Here is a 19,559-nt window from a genome sequence, read left to right as displayed (position 1 = left end):
CAAGGCAATATGTGCTAAAGTGATCGATGTTTCGAAGCTGGAAAAAATGCAAGCAGACTTGGTTGTTACTGTTTGCTTATTGGAGAAGTATTTTCCGCCTTCATTTTTCGACATTATGATCCATCTAACTGTGCATCTCGTACGAGAAGTTCAGCTTTGTGGTCCAGTATTTTTTCGGTGGATGTACCCCTTCGAGAGGTACATGAAAGTCTTTAAAGGGTGGGTTAGATGTCGAAGGCATCCTGAGGGATGCATAGCAGAGTCTTATATTGTTGAAGAGGCTGTTGAGTTTTGCACTGAACGTATGCTTAGTGATGCTTCTACTGCTGGAATCCCTGAAAGTTCCAAACCACGAGCCCGTAATGCATCCAAACCGCTATCAGGCGCTGCCATGATTTCTGTCTATGGCAAGGAGATGCATGAAGCACATCTGTGTATATTGCAGAATACCGAGGATGCAAGTCCTTATTTCATGTAAGTCATAAACTTTTAATTATCATCAGTTTTCCTACAGTCCATGAATTGATTCAATATTTTGTTACTTAAATCATTGAGTTTTCTGTGTTTGATATTCAGTGAACATCTGGAATTGTTGAAGCTTCTCAATCCAAGGTTTTCCAAAAATGAAAAGTGGCTCAAGGATAAACAAAACCAGACCTTTTCTGTCTGGTTAAAAGAAAGGGTATGCGATCATATACTTGATTCTTAGTGATTAACAAAAAATAAGATTTTAACATTACGCTAATGTAATCTATTATTGATTTGAAGGTTTCAAATGAACTGCAGTTTCCGGACAATAATGTTTCGGAAACAATGAGGTGGATGTCAAGTGGACCGAATCATGTATTGCCGACCTTTAGTGGATACCAGGTTAATGGTGTTGATTTCAACACTAAGGAGCGGGACAATGTGCGATCAGTGCAAAACAGTGGGGTTTTTTTGGTGGCTGATGCAATGCAAGTTTCTAGTGCAAAGGATAAAAATCCCAAAACTAATGATATGGACTTCTATGGTGTCATACAACAAATATGGGAGGTGGACTACTACAAGTTTAGGGTACCGTTGTTTAAATGTGATTGGGTTGAGAATGTTAGGGGCATTAAAGTAGATGAACTAGGGTTTACATTGGTAAATCTGAATAGGAAAGGTCATCTTAATGATGCTTTTGTCTTAGCTAGCCATGTTAAGCAAATATTTTACATTGAGGATCCCCTCGATCCTCAATGGTCAGTGGTTGTAAGGGTCCCAGATAGAGACTATCAAGGGACTGATTCAGATGAGGAGTTAGAAGATATTGAAGTAGAACAACAGCCATTTGAAGCAACAATGCCATCGATCGAGACTTTTGATAATATAGATGGTGATCAGCATAGCAATTATATGCGTCCTGGAGATGAAGCAATATGGGTGGAAAATGACTGCAATCAACGTGGCTGAGGGGAAAAAAAAACATTTAGTTAAAGTTGTTTGTTCATGATTGACTTGTTTTAGAATGCCTATATATATGTACTGATGTGTTTGATGAAACATGTATATTAACACTTCCAATTATGTTAGTTATTTCATTGTCTTCTGTGTTGTTTAATTTTGAGTTGTGTTAGTAATTTCATTAATTGCTTTATGTGTTTGTTATTTCATTGTTTTATGTGTTTTTGTTTCATATGTTTATTGACATTAATTGTTAACCTATATTATGGGGCTAACTGTGTTTATTGTGTATTGCAGGTCATGGCTCCATCTGCAAGCACATCGAAAGTTGCTAGATCTATAGCCTTAAGGATGAAGGCGGTGCAGATGAAACGTTGTAGAAAAACCGTCTCTGAACCACCTATTACTTCTCCAAATCGTAAACCTACTACCCCCAAAAAGGCTGCAGCAAGACTGATAGAAGCCAACAAGGCTACCTCTCCTAGGAGAAGTCCGCGAAAACATAAAGCTACTCAGTCCAGCAAGGATGTGTCCTCTAGGAGACGTATGACACCTCCTAAAGCAGTAAATTCCAAGGTGGCTGTGGCAGCAAAGAAGTCGTCGTCCGGTCGTAAGTCTGTAAAGAGCAAGTCATCCGAGGATTCTGATGATGATGACAACATCACTGGTGGATTGAGGTTGCTTAAGCGAGGGATGGTAAGCATGAATAAAATTACTAGGAGACTGATTCGAGGAAAGAAGCTAAAGGTGAATTCTAATGCTGATGGGGAGCCAATTGGGAAGGCAGCTAAGGAGATGCAGTCATACATTGGGGTGTTAGCACGCACCAAGATCCCAATATCTATAAATGATTGGAGAAATGTGCCTTTGGATGAAAAAGACAAGATTTGGAATAGTATTCAGGTAAACAATCAGTCTATATATAAGTTGTTGCTGTTCACTAATTTACATTTCATTATTCTTATTTTTTTCAAAACACAGTAACTAAAGCTATGATACTTTGTATTCGTTAATGTGTAGGATGCTTATGTGGTGCCAAAAGAATGGAAGAAATTGGTGATTACATTAGCCGGCCACAAATGGAGAGAGTTCAAGAGCAAACTAACGAACTGGTACATTATTCCCTATCTGGATTCTCCTGAACTTTTAAAGTTCCATCCAGATGATTATCGATCCATTGAGGTAGATGAATGGAATACGTTTGTGGCTGATAGAACTTCAGAACAATTTCAGGTTTCTCTAATACCATACTTGGACATGCAGTTGTGGAACAGTTTATGCATTATTAGTTACTGTTTATGCAAATACTAAAATATAATGCATAATTCACATATGCTTTGTAGGTACTCTGTGAAAAGCAGAAAATAAAGAGGAAGGAGAATAAGTATCCTCATTGATTGTCACGGAAAGGATATGCTAACTTCCAAGAAGAATTGGTCAGTATTCGTCTTACAATCTATTTACAATATATTTGTTATTCTTTTCGGTTTACATCAAGCTGATCATGATCTCACACGTATCTATTCATATTTGTAGGCTGAAAAAATACCGATTGAAGAATTGGATCGTGCTACGATGTGGATAAAGGCCCGGCAAGACAAGAGCGGCAACTTCAAAGGGCCAGCAGTGAAGAAGAAGGTCGAAAAAATTGTAAGTTCAGTTTTTTATAATTGTTTATTACTTGTTGTTTTTTTTTTTTTTTTTTTTCAGGTTTTGTATCCGAAGGATAATTTTTGTGTGCTGTGATTGATGTCTATATCAAGAAAGTTTGAAGAGGAAAGTGTCTGAAGGAGAAATCAACCCTGAAGGAACAGATGATGTTCTGACTTTGGCGTTGGGAAATCCTGAGTATCCTGGTAGGGTACGCGGTGTTGGTGGCTTCGTCAAGCCTTCCGCATATTTTCATCTACCTAAACGCCCAATGCTAAATGTAGAAGATAGTGTTAGGGTAAGTGTTAAGAAGATACTAGCAGAAGAGAAAGAAAATATCATTGCTCAGGAAAGAGCCAAATGGGAGTTGGAGATGGAGCGACAAATTGCTAGGGAAAGAGCTGCTTGGGAGGAAAGATTTCAGAAGTTAGAAGCGATGGTTAATGGAAAAGAGATGCCAACTGACTCACCCAAACCTGTGACACCGCTGAATGATTTAGGCTCTGGTCAGGGCAGCTGTTCAAGGCTACTTGAACAGGCTGGTTTGAAAGCTATTGAAATTGAAGCCGCCAAAACTGCCAAGAAGAAGTTAGATTTAGGGGAGGACCAGCAGAAAGTAGTTGAAGAGAATGAAGTCTTTGTGGATGGGGAGCTGAACATCAAACTAACCTCGATTATTGAGGAGGAGGTTAGGAATGATTTAACTCCAAAAAAAAATGCAGTTGTGGAGCAAGTGCAAGTGCCGGTAATTAATCGCTACCCTAGCTTTACTTTCTTTTTCCTTACAATTAGTTTTCTTTTCTTTTCTTTACAATTACATTTGATCAACCATATTGATGACATTGCTGCCTCAAATGTGACTAATGCTTACATATTTTTTGGTTTGAATTAGCAGGTTCAGTCCACCAATATTGTCCAGTCAGGGTGTAAACTTGCGATAGATTCATTGGACAACATAGTGGCTGAAGGAACGATCATTCAAGTGGATGTTGAGTCCAGCAAGCAAACCATCCATGGTGTTCCATTGGTTGAGGAAAATGTCCGAGTGTCGATCACCAAATCTATTGTTGCCAATGCTTTGCTACCAATTCCTATTAAGGATGAGATTCTGTTTGTCCGCGATGCAATTGGTACATGCGTTGCTTGGCCTAGAGACTGAGTTATACCCACTGCAGCTGATGCAAAGGTAATGTAGTTTGCTTAAATTATTTGTCATTTTTAACCTTTTTATTCTTACCAAAATGACCATATGAGCTGCTATATTACATCATATAGAAATACTAATCATGCAATGTTATTTTTTATATCAATTGCAGCAACAAAAGCATAAAATTGTGAGGAGGAAAAAGAAGGATACATATGATGATTTTTTTGATCATGATGATTTGGACAAGCTGCCACCCAATTTGCCTCCACCACTTAAGACGTTGGCCACATGGGCTAATGATAACTTAAAGGATGGGATCACCATCCACACAACCTTAGGGGAGGAATTATTTGGATATCGAAAGAAGGTCGCCATCTTCAGAAGGGATGTGTATGCCATGACCAACATGGAGGAGGTTTCTGCCGGCTGCGTTGTGATGTATATGAGGTCTGTAATGCATTTTAAATGGAGTTGTTAATTCAGTGTTATTGAATGATATTTTGAGACTTGTGGTTTTACAGCTTCCTTTATCAAGTGTTGAAGAAATCGAAGATGCTTGACATGATTGGCTTCGTAGATCCTGCTAATACTGGTGTCATTGGCTGTGGAAATCCGACTGAACGGGCTCGTTCGTTGTCAGTTTCTTATGAAAGAGGGAAGCCTGGTCAGATTTTTTTGGTCCCCTATAATTCAGGGTACGAAAGCTTCATTCATGCATTTTTGTTTTTGTAAATATTGACTTTTGATCTCATAAATATAGCAATGCAAGTACCTAGATCAGATTCGTGTTGGTATTGATTATCAAAAATTTGAATGCCAGCTGTCATTGGATGTTGACGGTGGCGAACCCCACTGAAGAAGTTGTGTATTTTATGGATCCGCTAAAGAGGCGACTCATCACCGGTGAATGGAGAACTATTGTGGACAAGTAAGTGCAGCTAGCTTGTTGGTTTTTTGTTGGTATTATGTACAAACAGTTTAGTCCTCTTTTTTTTTTGCAATCGTTATCGATTCTCAATTTATAAGTTGTTAGTTTCATCATAATTTTGTGTATTATGTTGTTGTTGAAGCTCCATCAAAATATTCAATGCCCAAAAACATAGGAAAGGCCGAAAGACTGTTCAATGGAAAAACTGTGCAGTATGTGTTCCCCATCTAGCTAACTATTTATATTTGCATTTTTCTAGTTCAGGCAAGGTTTATTAGGTACTGAAAATATTTATTTCTTTCAGGGCATTCCGGAGCAGATGGGTGATAAGACTTGTGGATATTGGATTATGCATTACATGAGGGATATAGTAGAGGACAAAAACCAAGAGTGGAGTGCTAAGGTAATCAGTAACTAATTTATTGTACTAGTGATTTATTGGATTAATTATCCATTGTTATGCATAACTAAACTTCTGTCCTTGCAGTGGGAAAGAAAAGCAAATCACTATTACACAATGGAGAATGTTGATGTTGTCCGGGCAGAGTGGGCAAAGTATGTTATGAAGTTCAGAGATAACTAGTGCATGTGTAGGTTTATTAACTAGTGCATCAACTTTTGGACATGGATAGTTGATATATATATATATATAGGCCAGATTTTGATTGCAGTACTGCTAGCTATTTTGCTATGTTGTTTAGTTGGTTGCCCACATTGTGTTGTGCTTCTGGTTTATTAGCAAGCAGTACTGCATGCATATATTTTGGTGGCTGCCCAGTTTAGTATATATGGGCCGTTTAGAACTGATGTTGATGATTAGAACTGTGATGTTGATGATTAGGTTCTGATGTTGATGATTAGAACTATGTACCTGAGACAATGGTGGATTAATGGAAATTGCAATGAATGATTTTGGATGTGGATTTTATGGTTTCAGGAATAGCCAATTTTAATTTCCAGAATGCATGCACACCAATTGTACAAGGGACTACTAAAATGTGTCATCACAAACTGCAAGCTACAACAAAAGCACACCAAAATGTGTGGTTGCAGCTGCACAGACATAACACAAAAATCAATAATAAGTCTATTGTCTGTTTGACAATGGGACAACAGAAAATTGTAGTCTGAAAGCCAAAACAACAACATAAGTTAGTTCAAAGTACTGGCTAAAGTGTATAACAACAACAAATAAGTGTGATTGGACGTGATTACAGACAATATAAAACACGTACTATTAGTGGTCCTTGTTATATTCAGACCACAAAAATTTGTCGTCGTAATGAGATTGACATAACAAAAATCTATTGTCTAAACCATTTCCCAACATCACATATGTATAATTGAAAAATCTTTCACACAACACTTAAATGTCATACAAATAAACCATAGAACGACACTTAATTGTCCTCTGATACACATTACGACCACATATACTTGTCGTGTAAAGTAAATTAGCACAACCTTTAAGTGTTGTTATATGAGAGAAGACACTACATATGAGTCTTCATATTTCTTATTTAAAGGCATTCACACCACACAAATAAGTCTTGCAATATGCTTCACAAAATAGTATTTCAAAAAATACTGTCATTGTTTTGTTTATCAGACAATACAAAACAGTTGTTTGAATGCTTTTAAAGAAACAGATCACAATGTTCCCAAAATGCAAAACTCATCAGACGACACATTTTTTATGTCGTCTGAAAATTCAGACGACAGAACTCTTCTGTCGTTCGATACGCCCAAGACACGACATCGTACTAGACGACACATTTTGGTTCGTTCAGACGACAGAACAGTTCTGTCGTCTGAAGGCCTTTTTGACATAGTGTCTTAACCATACACACTCACGAACCGCCTCATGTAGAGCAATGATCTCTGAGTGGTTCGAGGAGGTATCCACAAGGGTTTGCTTGGTTGATCTCCAAGATATCGCTGTGTTCCCAATGGTAAATACATAACCAGTTTGGGAACGACCTTTATGTCGGTCAGAGAGGTACCCAGCATCAGCAAAACCAACCAAAACGTCATTTGGCGTTTCGGTGTAGTGAGTGGCGCTTTCGCCATCAACATTTCCTTTAGGGATTGCAGTTCCATCTGCGGTCCCTCTTGTCTCTCTGTAGGGAAAGAACAGTCCCAAGTCAATGGTTCCTTTTAGGTATCGAAGATGTTCTTGATACCATTCCAGTGACGCTGCTTTGGCGCTGAGCTAAATCTAGCTAACAAGTTCACTGAGAATGCAATGTCTGGTCGAGTACATTAGGCTAAGTACAATAATGCGCCTATTGCACTTAGATAGGGAATTTCAGCTCCCAACACTTCTTCGTCATCTTCCTTTGGACGAAATGGATCTTTCCTTGCATCCAAACTTCGACCGATCATTGGAGTGCTAGCAGGATGTGCTTTGTCCATGTTAAATCGCCTGAGCATCTTTTGGACATACGCAGACCGGTGGATTAGTATTCTACAAACTCGGTGTTCTAGTTCAAGGCCTAGACAGAATCGAGTTTTCCCAAGATCCTTCATCTCAAATTCGGATTTCAAGTAGCTCGTGGTTTCTCTTATTTCATCAAGAGTACCAATTATGTTCATATCATCGACATATACTTCTACAATTGCAAATCCGGAACTTGTTTTCTTTATAAATACTCAGGGGCATAATTCATCGTTGTTATATCCCTTCCCAATCAAGTAGTCACTTAGACGGGTATACCACATCCGCCCGGATTGTTTCAACCCGTAAAGTGAGCGTTTCAACCTAATTGCAAACGCACTCCGTGGTTTAGAGTCACTTGACTTGGGTAATGTAAGGTCATCAGGAACTTTCATATATATCTCTGAATCTAGATCCCCATAGAGATATGCAATAACCACATCCATGAGCTGCATTTCCAGTCCTTCGGAAACTACCAAGCTAACTAAGTAGCGGAACGTTATAACATCCATTACAGGAGAGTATGTCTCCTCGTAGTCAATTCCAGGGCGTTGTGAGAAACCTTGCGCCACAAGGCGAGCCTTGTACCTCAGGACTTCATTATTCTCATTACACTTTCTGACAAAGACCCATTTATGTCCTACGGGCTTTACACTTGGTGGGTTAGCACTACCAGACCAAATACCTGTCTCTTTGTCAGAGAATCTAATTCTGCCTTGATTGCTTCTTTCCATTTAGGCCAATCTGCTCTTTGTTGACATTCTGCAACAGAGTGTGGTTCGATATCATCGTGCTCTATGATTTCTTGAGCAACAGTGTATGCAAATACATCATCAATATGTATGGAAGATCTTTCCATCAACTCATACGCACTCTCATAATTCATTGAGATTCTTTGTTCTCTGGAATCATTTCAAAAATCAGAGCGTCCTCCAGTATTGATTCATGGACATAACTATAATCAGAGACAATCTCATGAGAGGGATTCTCTACATTAATGATTAATGGATCAGTTTGTGCCTTACTCGCCTTTTTCTTCCTTGGGTGAGTGTCAATCGAACCAAGTGGCCTCCCCCTTTTCCTTTGAGGAGCCACAGGGGGAGGCCACGGCCTTAACCACACCTCCACTAAGTGTGGTTGCAGTGCCTCTATCTACGGCACTGTGCCCCTTGTTGGGGACTTCTAACCTTGCAGGCACATTTGCAGCTGGTATATGTGATCTCGTCACTTTTGCGATATCAGTAAACGTATCAGGCATCGAATCTGCTACGTTCTGAAGATCGATTATTCTTTTCACTTCACTTTCACATTGTGAAGTGCGGGGATCAAAATGAGACAGAGTGGGGACAAACCACGACAATTCCTGTCGTTCCCTTGGAAAATCTTTTTTCCTATCTCCCCCTAACAATTGGAAGACTGTCTCATCAAAGTGACAATCCACAAATCTAGCGGTAAATAGATCGCTTGTCAAGGGCTCCAAATAGCGAATAATTGTTGGAGATTTGTATCCAACATAAATACTTAATCGTCTCTGGGGACCCATTTTGGTGCGCTGTGGGGGCGCAATAGGCACATATACTGTGCAACCAAATGTGCGTAAGTGTGAAATGTCAGGCTCATATCCAGTTACCAACTGGTACGCAGAAAATGGTTGGCTAGCAGTGGGTCTGAAACGAATAAGTAAAGCTGCGTGCAATATTGCATAACCCCATGCAGATATAGGCAGGTTGGTGCGCATAACCAATGCCCTAGCCACCATCTGTAGCCTTTTGATGGTGACTTCTGCGAGACCATTTTGTGTATGCACATGGGGTACTTGATGCTCTACATCGATCCCAATAGACATGCAATAATCATCAAATGCTTTTGAGGTAAACACTCCAGCGTTATCAAGCCTTATAGACTTGATAGGGTGATCAGGGTGGTGAGCCCTTAAACGTATAATCTGTGCTAGGAGTTTTGTAAATGCAGCATTTCTTGTGGACAATAAAGCGACATGTGACCAGCGTGTCGAAGTATCCACCAGAACCATAAAGTACTTGAATGGTCCGCATTCTGGATGGATAGGTCCACAGATATCTCCTTGTATCCTTTGTAAGAATGGAATGTTTTGTTTTGTGTCTTTAGCAAAGGAATGTCTCGATCCTGTTTTTGCTAAAGAGCAGGCTTTACAAAACGAGTGATGTGCCTTTGAAATAGTCGATGAGGCATAATGGGAGGGAGATAGTGCTTCTGGTACTTTAGAAGGCAATGGCTGCATTTGAGCAGTACTAGGACCGACACCTTGCAGTGTGGCGGATTTTTGTCCCACTTTATTTTTCACTCGAAAGAAGGGATGTCTGTGTGAGTTCTTTAAAATACGGATCATCATGTCACGACCGGGGTTCCCTAGGCGGTCATGCCAAAGCCTGCATGAGTCAGTGTCCCACATTTCATTGTTGGTGACAGTATAGGATTCAATGATCCGAATCGTAGTGAGGTACAGTCCACTAAATTGACTCATAAGTTTCTCTAAAATATGTTTTCTTCCACATTCATTAGAGGTAATATAAAGGTATTCAGTTCCATTCTCACAGTGTGTTTCTACATGATAACCGTTGGCACGAATATCTTTGAAACTTAACAAAGTTCGATTAGCTCTTGGTGCATATAGAGGGTCTGTGACTTTAAATGTTGTGCCATTAGGCAGCAAAAATTTGGCAGTTCCTCGCCCTTTTATTACTTGTGATGATCCAATCATCGTAGTCACAAAGAAATTATAGGCTATTAATTCAATGAATAATTGCCTATTCCTTAATATGGTGTGGGTAGTCCCACTGTCAACTAAGCACTCAAGTTCTCCTCGATTCATTCCTACAAATAAATGGGAGGTATTACTAATTAATTTAGAAAATATATCTCATATTCTTTAGAGTATGTCTATTTTAGTAGAATGATAATCTTTTCATTCTAATAATTTTTTCTCTAGATGTATTGATTTACATCTTTATAGTGCTATTTTGAACCATGTAAATATGTGTAGTAAATAAATTTGAATAAATTCAGTGCTTCAGAATAAAATTCGAAATTTATTAATAAGCAAATGATAATCGAATCAAGGTCTTGTTCAGAAATCTAATTCATCAAACCATTATTGAAATAAACTTTAACACCAAGTAATAGTCTAATTAAAATGAGACATTATGTCTTCACAACTGTTTTTGGAAATTAAAATAAATAAAGCAGATCAGTCAAATTTGGGGCATCGATTGACTGAGCAAGTTCCTTGTTGCCATTAAAGTCTGCAATTGTGAGGTTGACGTCTGGGTCATAGCCTCCTTCTTCCATATAGTGAGCCTCTTGTTCTTTAGACTCCTTATACCTCTTGTAATTGGCTGCTACTATGTTGCTTGCTTGGCAGTTCTTGTACCAATGCCCAATGACTCCACACCTATAGCATGGTTCATTACCAACTCTATCCTGTTTGACTGAAAGGTTCTTAGGTGCCCTTTGCACCTTGTTTCCATAACCATTGGGAGGGCCTCCACGGCCCATACCACGACCCCAATGTCCCTTTCCACGTGGTGCATTGTTGCCATGTGGGTAGGGATCAGCACGTTCAACCCCTTTTGCTTTGGGGTTCTTTCCACCTTTCACTTTGCCATAATTAACCTCGGGAATTTTCGTTGTCCCAACAGGCCTATCATTGTTGTTCAAAAGAACCTCATTATGCCTCTCAGCCACTTGCAGTAGGTTGATTAGCTTATTGAAGGTTGTGATTCTTTTGTTGTCATACTCCAACCTAGCTATACTGGTTCGCTAGTATAAGTGCTGAAGTAGGAAAAGTAGAAAGAGTCTTCTGGATCATATCATCTTCTGTGAGTTCCTTTCCACAGAAATTTAGACGTGCCTTTAGGCGCAACATGTCCTTGTTGAAGTCATTGACCCTTTTGTAGTCAAGCAAGCGGATTTCATTCCACTGAACGGTCAGTTCTGGGAGCAAGGTGTCATGAATGTTCCCAAAACGTCCCTTAAGGGCATCCCACAGTTCTTTGGGTGTCTTCAACTGAAGGTACTCCCAGCGTAGGTTAGGATCAATATGTCGCCTCAGAAATATTAAGGCATTTTCTTTCACCTTGTCAGACAGTCCATCGTCTTTAGGGTCAGTGGGAGTTTTGATGGTGGCAGTGTAGTCTTTTGCCACAAAGGCAGTTTCTACATCGGAAACCCAATGATGGTACTCAAGTCCTTCTGAGTCCAAAATGTCAAATTCAGGTCGAGTTGGATCAGCCATCTACATAAACAAGAGAGAAGAAATAAATTACGCAGTCATAAAGACATCCACGTGAATTATTTTCCAAACATATGAATTAGATTTCAAGACCAAGATTCATAATGGTCACATTTTTCGATGCTATGTGAAAACGCTTTATCACGGTAAGTGTGTATGTATAATGCACATGAATTTTCATTATCATGGCAAAACAGAATTTATATGTATAGCATTCTAAATAAGGAATAACTATAGCACGTAATAAAGGATAAAACATAGCATATATAAAAATAAATTGCATGGCATGCTCAAATTTCACAAATATACAAAAAAAATTATATACTACACATAATAATAGCAATAATATATCATGCATAAAATAAAATGTAAATAATAGCATAATATAAAGCATGCGTAGGCATAATTTATATAAGCGTAAATAAAATAAAAACATGCTCAAAATTTCATAATAAAGCATAAACAATAAAATGTAGAATCATGCTTAAAGATAATCATATAAAACATAAATAACAAGGCATGCTTAAAAAAAAATCAATATTATCTAATTAAACATGTTCAAAAGTTCTAATTATAAACAATTAAATAAACTGTAGTATGAAATTAAATAAATAAAAGAGAACATACTTGGTTTGGAGAAAATAAAACAAATCCTAGCGCACGCGCGTGTTGATGCAGGTGTGCGTAGCGATGTTTTTTGCTTGAGAAAAACTGGGCCGCTTCCTTTCTCTTTTCAGCAGTGGGCCTTGTTCTTGTTTTTTCTTTTCTTTGTTTTCTGGGCCTAGTCTTTTCTTTGGGCCTTTTTTTTCTCACTTTTTTCTGTGGGCCTCAGGTCTGCTCCTTCCTTGTTTTTTTTTTTTCTTTTTTTTTTTTGTGTTGTGTTGGGCCGGCTCTTTTCTTTGGGCCTGGTCACACTCTTTTTTTGTCTTTTTTTTTTCTTTCTCTCTCCCTTCTTCTTCTGCGTCTTCTTCTTCCTTTGGCTGCTTTCTAGCAAGTGCCAAGGTCATATACCGCTGCAAGGGTTCTGAGGCCGCGTGACACTGGCTAGGGTCCGGGTCGTTGGACGAGACGCCGGGAACTGATTGATGTAACTAGGCACCGGGAACTTATTGCTGCAGTTGGGACGAGAGGCGAGGCTGGGCGTCGATCTGGCCGGCTGTGGGAGGCTGCAAGGCTGAGGCCGGTCTGCTGCAAGGCACAGGGCCGAGCGTGCGTTGCAGGCAGGCGGGGAAGCGTGCAAGGGGCAGAGCGGGCGTGGCTGCAGGGATGCGAGGTCGGGCGCACGGGGCTGCTATCAGGCTGGGAGGCCTGCGCGGGGCGGCGCAGGTGCTAGGGTGCAGGCGGGTGGGTTATGTGTGAGAGCTAAGAGGCGGGATCTGCAGCGCCGGGCAAGGCTGAGGCCGGAGAAATTTTTTTTTTTTTTTTTTGGTGGCGGCAGAAAAGATGAAAAAGTTTTTTTTTTCTTCTAGGGTTTTTGATTTTTTTTCGACGGGAGAAAGAAACTAGAAAACTAGGGTTTTTTTTTTCTTGGCTATTAGCTCGGAGTGTGCTGATAACGTGTAAAAGTAAATTGAGAATTAGAATTTATCTACTCATTTCATTTCATAGTCCCTTTATATAGGGAGAGAATTACAACAGAAATATCAATTACAATGATGACTTTAAATGCTGATTGATCCGTAATCCTTGCTGATTGATGGTAATCGCTAATTTCTTGATTCCCTCTCCGTCAGTCACTTTGACGAAGGCACATAATTTTCTTTTTCTTTAACAGAAAAGCTTATATATGTGTATTCTCAAAAAAAAAAAAAAAAAAAAAAAAAAAAAAAAAAGCTTATATGTGTAATTTTCACCCATGATGGGGACCCAAAAATAGGCTTGTTTCTAGAAGAATTTTTAAAATAATGTCAAATCTGGGATATCTGATCAAATTCTAATTTTCAAAATAATATACCAAACAATAAATTATTACGGCTTGAAAAGAAGACATGTCTTTGACCTAATTTGGATCCATATCAAGGCTCATATCAAAAGACTTTTTTTTTTTTTTCTAAGCAAAAAAGGAACACAATTGCAACCTAAAACCACTAACAACACCAACATCAAAATGATCAAGATTGAAAACGAAGAGAGCATGAAGGGGTAGCATATTCCTCCAAATGCGGGGATTCTGGTTCGCATGGCTAAGGGAGGTCACATCAGCAGCTAGAAAATTTGCTTCACGGTGAAGATGCTTAAAGAGATACTCTCAAAGTTTCTTGCAATAGCTTGATTGTCTTTGACCAAAGCACGGATGCACCAAGGGAGATCACAGGACTTGTTGATGGAGTCAATAATAAGTTTGGAGTCTCCCTCAAGAAGAATTTTGAACAGTTATTTTCCAAAGCTTAAACTAAATCGTCTGTCACAGCACTGCACTCTGCAATAACAACATTGGAGTGGCCAATCTTCGGGGAACAAGCAATTATAGGGGAGCCATTAGGATCTCTTATGACAAAGTTAGCAACGGCTTCTTTCTTACTGATGACTGAACCATCAAATTCAATTTTGAAAAGTGCTCTGGGGGGGACCAACGGATTAGAGAAGGAGAATTGAATGATCCTTTTGAGCTAGATTGATTATTGTGAGCTCTGTAGTTGTTACCACAAGCAGCAGCAGAGTGGACAACAAAAGTTGAAGGAGGAGGAATATGATTGAAGATGAGATTATTTCTCGCTTCCAAGATCTTCCAACAAAGCAGCAAACAATTTTTAGTCTTAGGCTTAAGAAAGCCTTTTTTAAACCAAGAAAGAAGCCAGTCATTTGAGTCAAATGGAAATTTGCAATATTCACAGCAACCAAATTCCAAACATTTGAGGCAATGGGATAGGAAAGAAACAAATGGTTTAAGTCTTCTACCCTAGAGCCACAGAGAGGAAGTATCAAAATTATTAGAATAACAAGCAATTGTTGTTCTAGTTTTCAATCTCCCCCTAGTGAGAAGCCAACGAAAGATTCAAGCCGCCAAATTGCATTCATGATGTACGTTGACACTCAAGAAAGAGAAAGAAGGTTACTAACTTAATGGAAAACTTTCCATTAGCAGCATGGCCCCAGACAAATTCATCTTTCATCATAGTAGAGAGAATGAGAATACTTATAATGGAGTTAACAGAATCACGGTCCAAAAATTCAGACAAGTTATTGATATTCCAGTAGCCATTGCAAGGTCGAGTCAGGCTGTATATCGTGACTCGGCCTAAATCAGGAGAACCAGCATAGAGAGCAAAGACAACGACAATCCAAAGTTGAGTCAGACTTGATAAAGTCAAAAAATCCATACCCATACGATCTAAAAGAAAAAGCTAATGTTGGGCCCAAGCTCCAAATGGTTGTAGCAGCCCAAAACAATTAGTCAGCAAAAACCCATAGCATGTCAAGCTAATAACCTCCAAGCGGACCAAATGCTAGAGCCACGGATAAGACCTTCGTGCTTCCACATATGCTACCCTTCAAACCCGGGGTAGAAATTAAACGAAGGAAAATTGCAGGCAAGACGTCGCTGGTTACTTGGGGAAAGAGAAGGGCTAGGTAGGATTCTAGACACAAAACTTGAATGGGTACGAAAGTTGATTTTGTAAGGAAAAAAAGAAGAAGCAGAGAATTACATTAAAAAATTTATAAAAAAAAAAAATCTTTTGCATCAATTTTCCTCAAAATATTTCTTCCTGGTTCATGGTTAGGCCTTCTCTAGTTGGTTTCAAACATTTCATGAATTCATATTATGATATTGTTTCTATCACTTCAAACTTGATCTAATGGGTTGTGACAGATATTCTAGCATGGAATACACACACACACACACACACATGTATATATTTGATTGGTCATGACCAAACTACTATCTCAGAAGCCTATCTGGATTGGTAGAAGTTATTGGTAGACCTGTAAATAGACCGGGTTTGGAGAGGATTGACCTAAATCTGAATCCATTTAGTAACAACAAAATTCAATCCAACCCGATCCAATAACCTGGCAGATCGTTAATAGCTTAATCCAAATCCGTATCCAGCGGATTAATGGATACCCGGTCCACTAGTTTGATCCTTTTATTATAATGAGTATTCTTAAATTTTAACTAATAATATTAACTTGTAAAACTAAAATGAGAATTGGAATTGATCTACTCATTTCATTTCATACCCCTTTATATAGGGAGAGAATTACAACGGAAATATCAATTACAATGATGACATTAACTACTGATTGGTCCTTGATCCATGCTGATTGATGGTGATTGCTAATTACTTGATTCCCTCTCCGTCAATCACTTTGACGAAGGCACATAATGTGTTTTTCCTTTAACACTCCCCCTTGTGCCAAGTCAAAGATGAAATGGTGCATGAGTTGTTGCCTCACTAAAAACCTTGCCAAGTAACAATAAAAACCCTGTGGGACAAAAAATACACCTTGGTCGAAGGAAAAGAGCACAACGCACCTTTTACATTTGAGGATGACATGTGTGTTTTAGACTCCCCCTAACGTCTACACCTCCCCCTGATCCTTACATTAATCAAGGGAGCTCGGAAAGTCTTCACATTCCTATGATTTTCACATGTTTCTCAAATATGGCCTTAGGCAATGATTTGGTGAACAAATCTGCCACATTCTCCTCAGACCTTACTTGATTCACTTGAATCTTGAGGAGGGCATGTTGTTGCTGATTGTAGAAAAGCTTTGGTGATATGTGTTTTGTATTATCACCCTTGATATGCCCTAGCTTCATCTGTTCGATGCAAGCTGCATTATCTTTATTAATGCAAGTAGGCTCTTCAGTGGTAGAGCTCAAACCACTAGTCCCTCGAATATGTGTGATGATAGCTTTTAACCATACACACTCACGAACCGCCTCATGTAGAGTAATCATCTCTGAGTGGTTTGAGGAGGTAGCCACAATGGTTTGCTTGGTTGATCTCTAAGATATCGTCGTGTTCCCACTGGTAAATACATAACCAGTTTGGGAACGACCTTTATGTGGGTCAGAGAGATACCCAGTATCAGCAAAACCAACCAAAACGTCATTTGGCGTTTCGGTGTAGGGAGTGGCGCTTTCGCCATCAGCATTTCCTTTAGGGATTGCAGTTCCATCTGCGGTCCCTCTTGTCTCTCTGTAGGGAAAGAACAGTCCCAAGTCAATGGTTCCTTTTAGGTATCGAAGATGTTCTTGATACCATTACAGTGACGCTGTGTTGGGGCTGAGCTAAATCTAGCTAACAAGTTCACTGAGAATGCAATGTCTGGTCGAGTACATTAGGCTAGGTACAATAATGCGCCTATTGCACTTAGATAGAGAATTTCAGCTCCCAACACCTCTTTGTCATCTTCCTTTGGACGAAATTGATCTTTCCTTGCATCCAAGCTTCGACCGATCATGGGAGTGCTAGCAGGATGCGCTTTGTCCATGTTATATCGCCTGACTTTTGGACTTACGCAGACTGGTGGATTAGTATTCCACAAACTCGATGTTCTAGTTCAAGGCCTAGATAGAATCGAGTTTTCCCAAGATCCTTCATCTCAAATTCGGATTTCAAGTAGCTTGCGGTTTCTCTTATTTCATCAAGAGTACCTATTATGTTCATATCATCGACATATACATCTACAATTGCAAATCCGGAACTTGTTTTCTTTATGAATATGCAGGGGCATACTTCATCGTTCTTATATCCCTTCCCAATCAAATAGTCACTTAGACGGGTATACCATATCCGCCCGGATTGTTTCATTCCGTAAAGTGAGCGTTTCAACTTAATTGCAAACGCACTCCGTGGTTTAGAGTCACTTGACTGGGGTAATGTAAGGCCATCAGGCACTTTCATATATATCTCTGAATCTAGATCCCCATAGAGATATGGAGTAACCACATCCATGAGCTGCATTTCCAGTCCTTTGGACATTACCAAGCTAACTAAGTAGCGGAATGTTATAACGTCCATTACGGGAGAGTATGTCTCCTCGTAGTCAATTCCAGGGCGTTGTGAGAAACCTTGCGCCACAAGGCGAGCCTTGTACCTCAGGACTTCATTATTCTCATTACACTTTCTGACAAAGACCCATTTATGTCCTACGGGCTTTACACTTGGTGGGTTAGCACTACCAGACCAAATACCTGTCTCTTTGTCAGAGAATCTAATTCTGCCTTGATTGCTTCTTTCCATTTAGGCCAATCTGCTCTTTGTTGACATTTTGCAACAGAGTGTGGTTCGATATCATCGTGCTCTATGATTCCTTGAGCAACAGTATATATCATCAATGTGTATGGAAAATCTTTCTATCAACTCATACGCACTCTCATAATCCTTTGAGATTTCTTTGTTCTCTGGAATCATTTTAAACATCGGAGCGTCCTCCAGTATTGATTCATGGACATAACTATAATCAGAGACAATCTCATAAGAGGGATTCTATACATTGATGATTGGTTTGTGCCTTACTCGCCCTCTTCTTCCTTGGGTGAGTGTCAATCGAACCAAGTGGCCTCCCCATCTTCCTTTGGGGAGCCACGGCCTCAACCACACCTCAACTAAGTGTGGTTGCAGTGCCTCTATCTACAGCACCGTGCCCCTTGTTGGGGACTTGTAACCTTTCAGGCACATTTGCAGCTGGTATATGTGATCTCGTCACTTTTGCGATATCAGTGAACGCATCAGGCACCGAATCTGCTACGTTCTGAAGATCGATTATTCTTTTCACTTCACTTTCACATTGTGAAGTGCGGGGATCAAAATGAGACAGAGTAGGGACAAACCACGACAATTCCTGTCGTTCCCTTGGAAAATCCTTTTTCCTATCTCCCCCTAACGATTGGAAGACTGTCTCATCAAAGTGACAATCCACAAATCTAGCGGTAAATAGATCGCCTGTCAAGGGCTCCAAATAGCGAATAATTGTTGGAGATTCGTATCCAACATAAATACTTAATCGTCTCTGGGGACCCATTTTGGTGCGCTGCGGGGGCGCAATAGGCACATATACTGCTCAACCAAATATGCGTAAGTGTGAAATGTCAGGCTCATATCCAGTTACCAACTGGTACGCAGAAAATAGTTGGCTAGCTGTGGGTCTGAAACGAATAAGTAAAGTTGCGTGCAATATTGCATAACCCCATGCAGATATAGTCAGGTTGGTGCGCATAACCAATGCCGTAGCCACCATCTGTAGCCTTTTGATGGTGGCTTCTGCGAGACCATTTTTGTGTATGCACATGGGGTACAGGATGCTCTACATCGATCCCGATAGACATGCAATAATCATCAAATGCTTTTGATGTAAACTCTAGCGTTATCAAGCCTTATAGACTTGATAAGGTGATCAGGGTGGTGAGCCCTTAAACGTATAATCTGTGCTAGGAGTTTTGCAGCATTTCTTGTGGACAATAAAGCGACATGTGACCAGTTTGTCGAAGCATCCACCAAAACCATAAAGTACTTGAATGGTCCGCATTCTGGATGGATAGGTCCATAGATATCTCTTTGTATCCTTTGTAAGAATGGAATGTTTTGTTTTGTATCTTTAGCATAGGAAGGTCTCGATCCTGTTTTTGCTAAAGAGCAGGCTTTACAAAACGAGTGATGTGCCTTTGAAATAGTCAAAGAGGCATAATGGGAGGGAGGTAGTGCTTCTGGTACTTCAAAAGGCAATGACTGCATTTGAGCAGTACTAG

At 39.7% G+C, this 19,559-nt stretch overlaps 1 protein-coding gene across 1 annotated transcript; it reads left to right on the top strand.

Moving 5' to 3' along the window:
- The first annotated feature begins 4,575 nt into the window (after window positions 1–4,575).
- LOC133720193 (uncharacterized) lies at window positions 4,576–6,048 on the top strand. The gene is made up of 6 exons (XM_062146401.1): window positions 4,576–4,672; window positions 4,747–4,920; window positions 5,046–5,153; window positions 5,296–5,365; window positions 5,458–5,556; window positions 5,641–6,048. Exons 1-6 carry the CDS (start codon window positions 4,623–4,625, stop codon window positions 5,734–5,736), a joined length of 597 nt encoding a protein of 198 aa, XP_062002385.1. The 5' UTR covers window positions 4,576–4,622; the 3' UTR covers window positions 5,737–6,048.
- Window positions 6,049–19,559: the final 13,511 nt, after the last annotated feature.

The sequence above is a fragment of the Rosa rugosa genome, chromosome 7 (assembly GCF_958449725.1).
Source record: "Rosa rugosa chromosome 7, drRosRugo1.1, whole genome shotgun sequence".
In the NCBI taxonomy this organism is placed as follows: domain Eukaryota; kingdom Viridiplantae; phylum Streptophyta; class Magnoliopsida; order Rosales; family Rosaceae; genus Rosa; species Rosa rugosa.
Note: the sequence above shows the minus strand (reverse complement) of the source record. Positions and strands in the feature narration are given on the sequence as shown.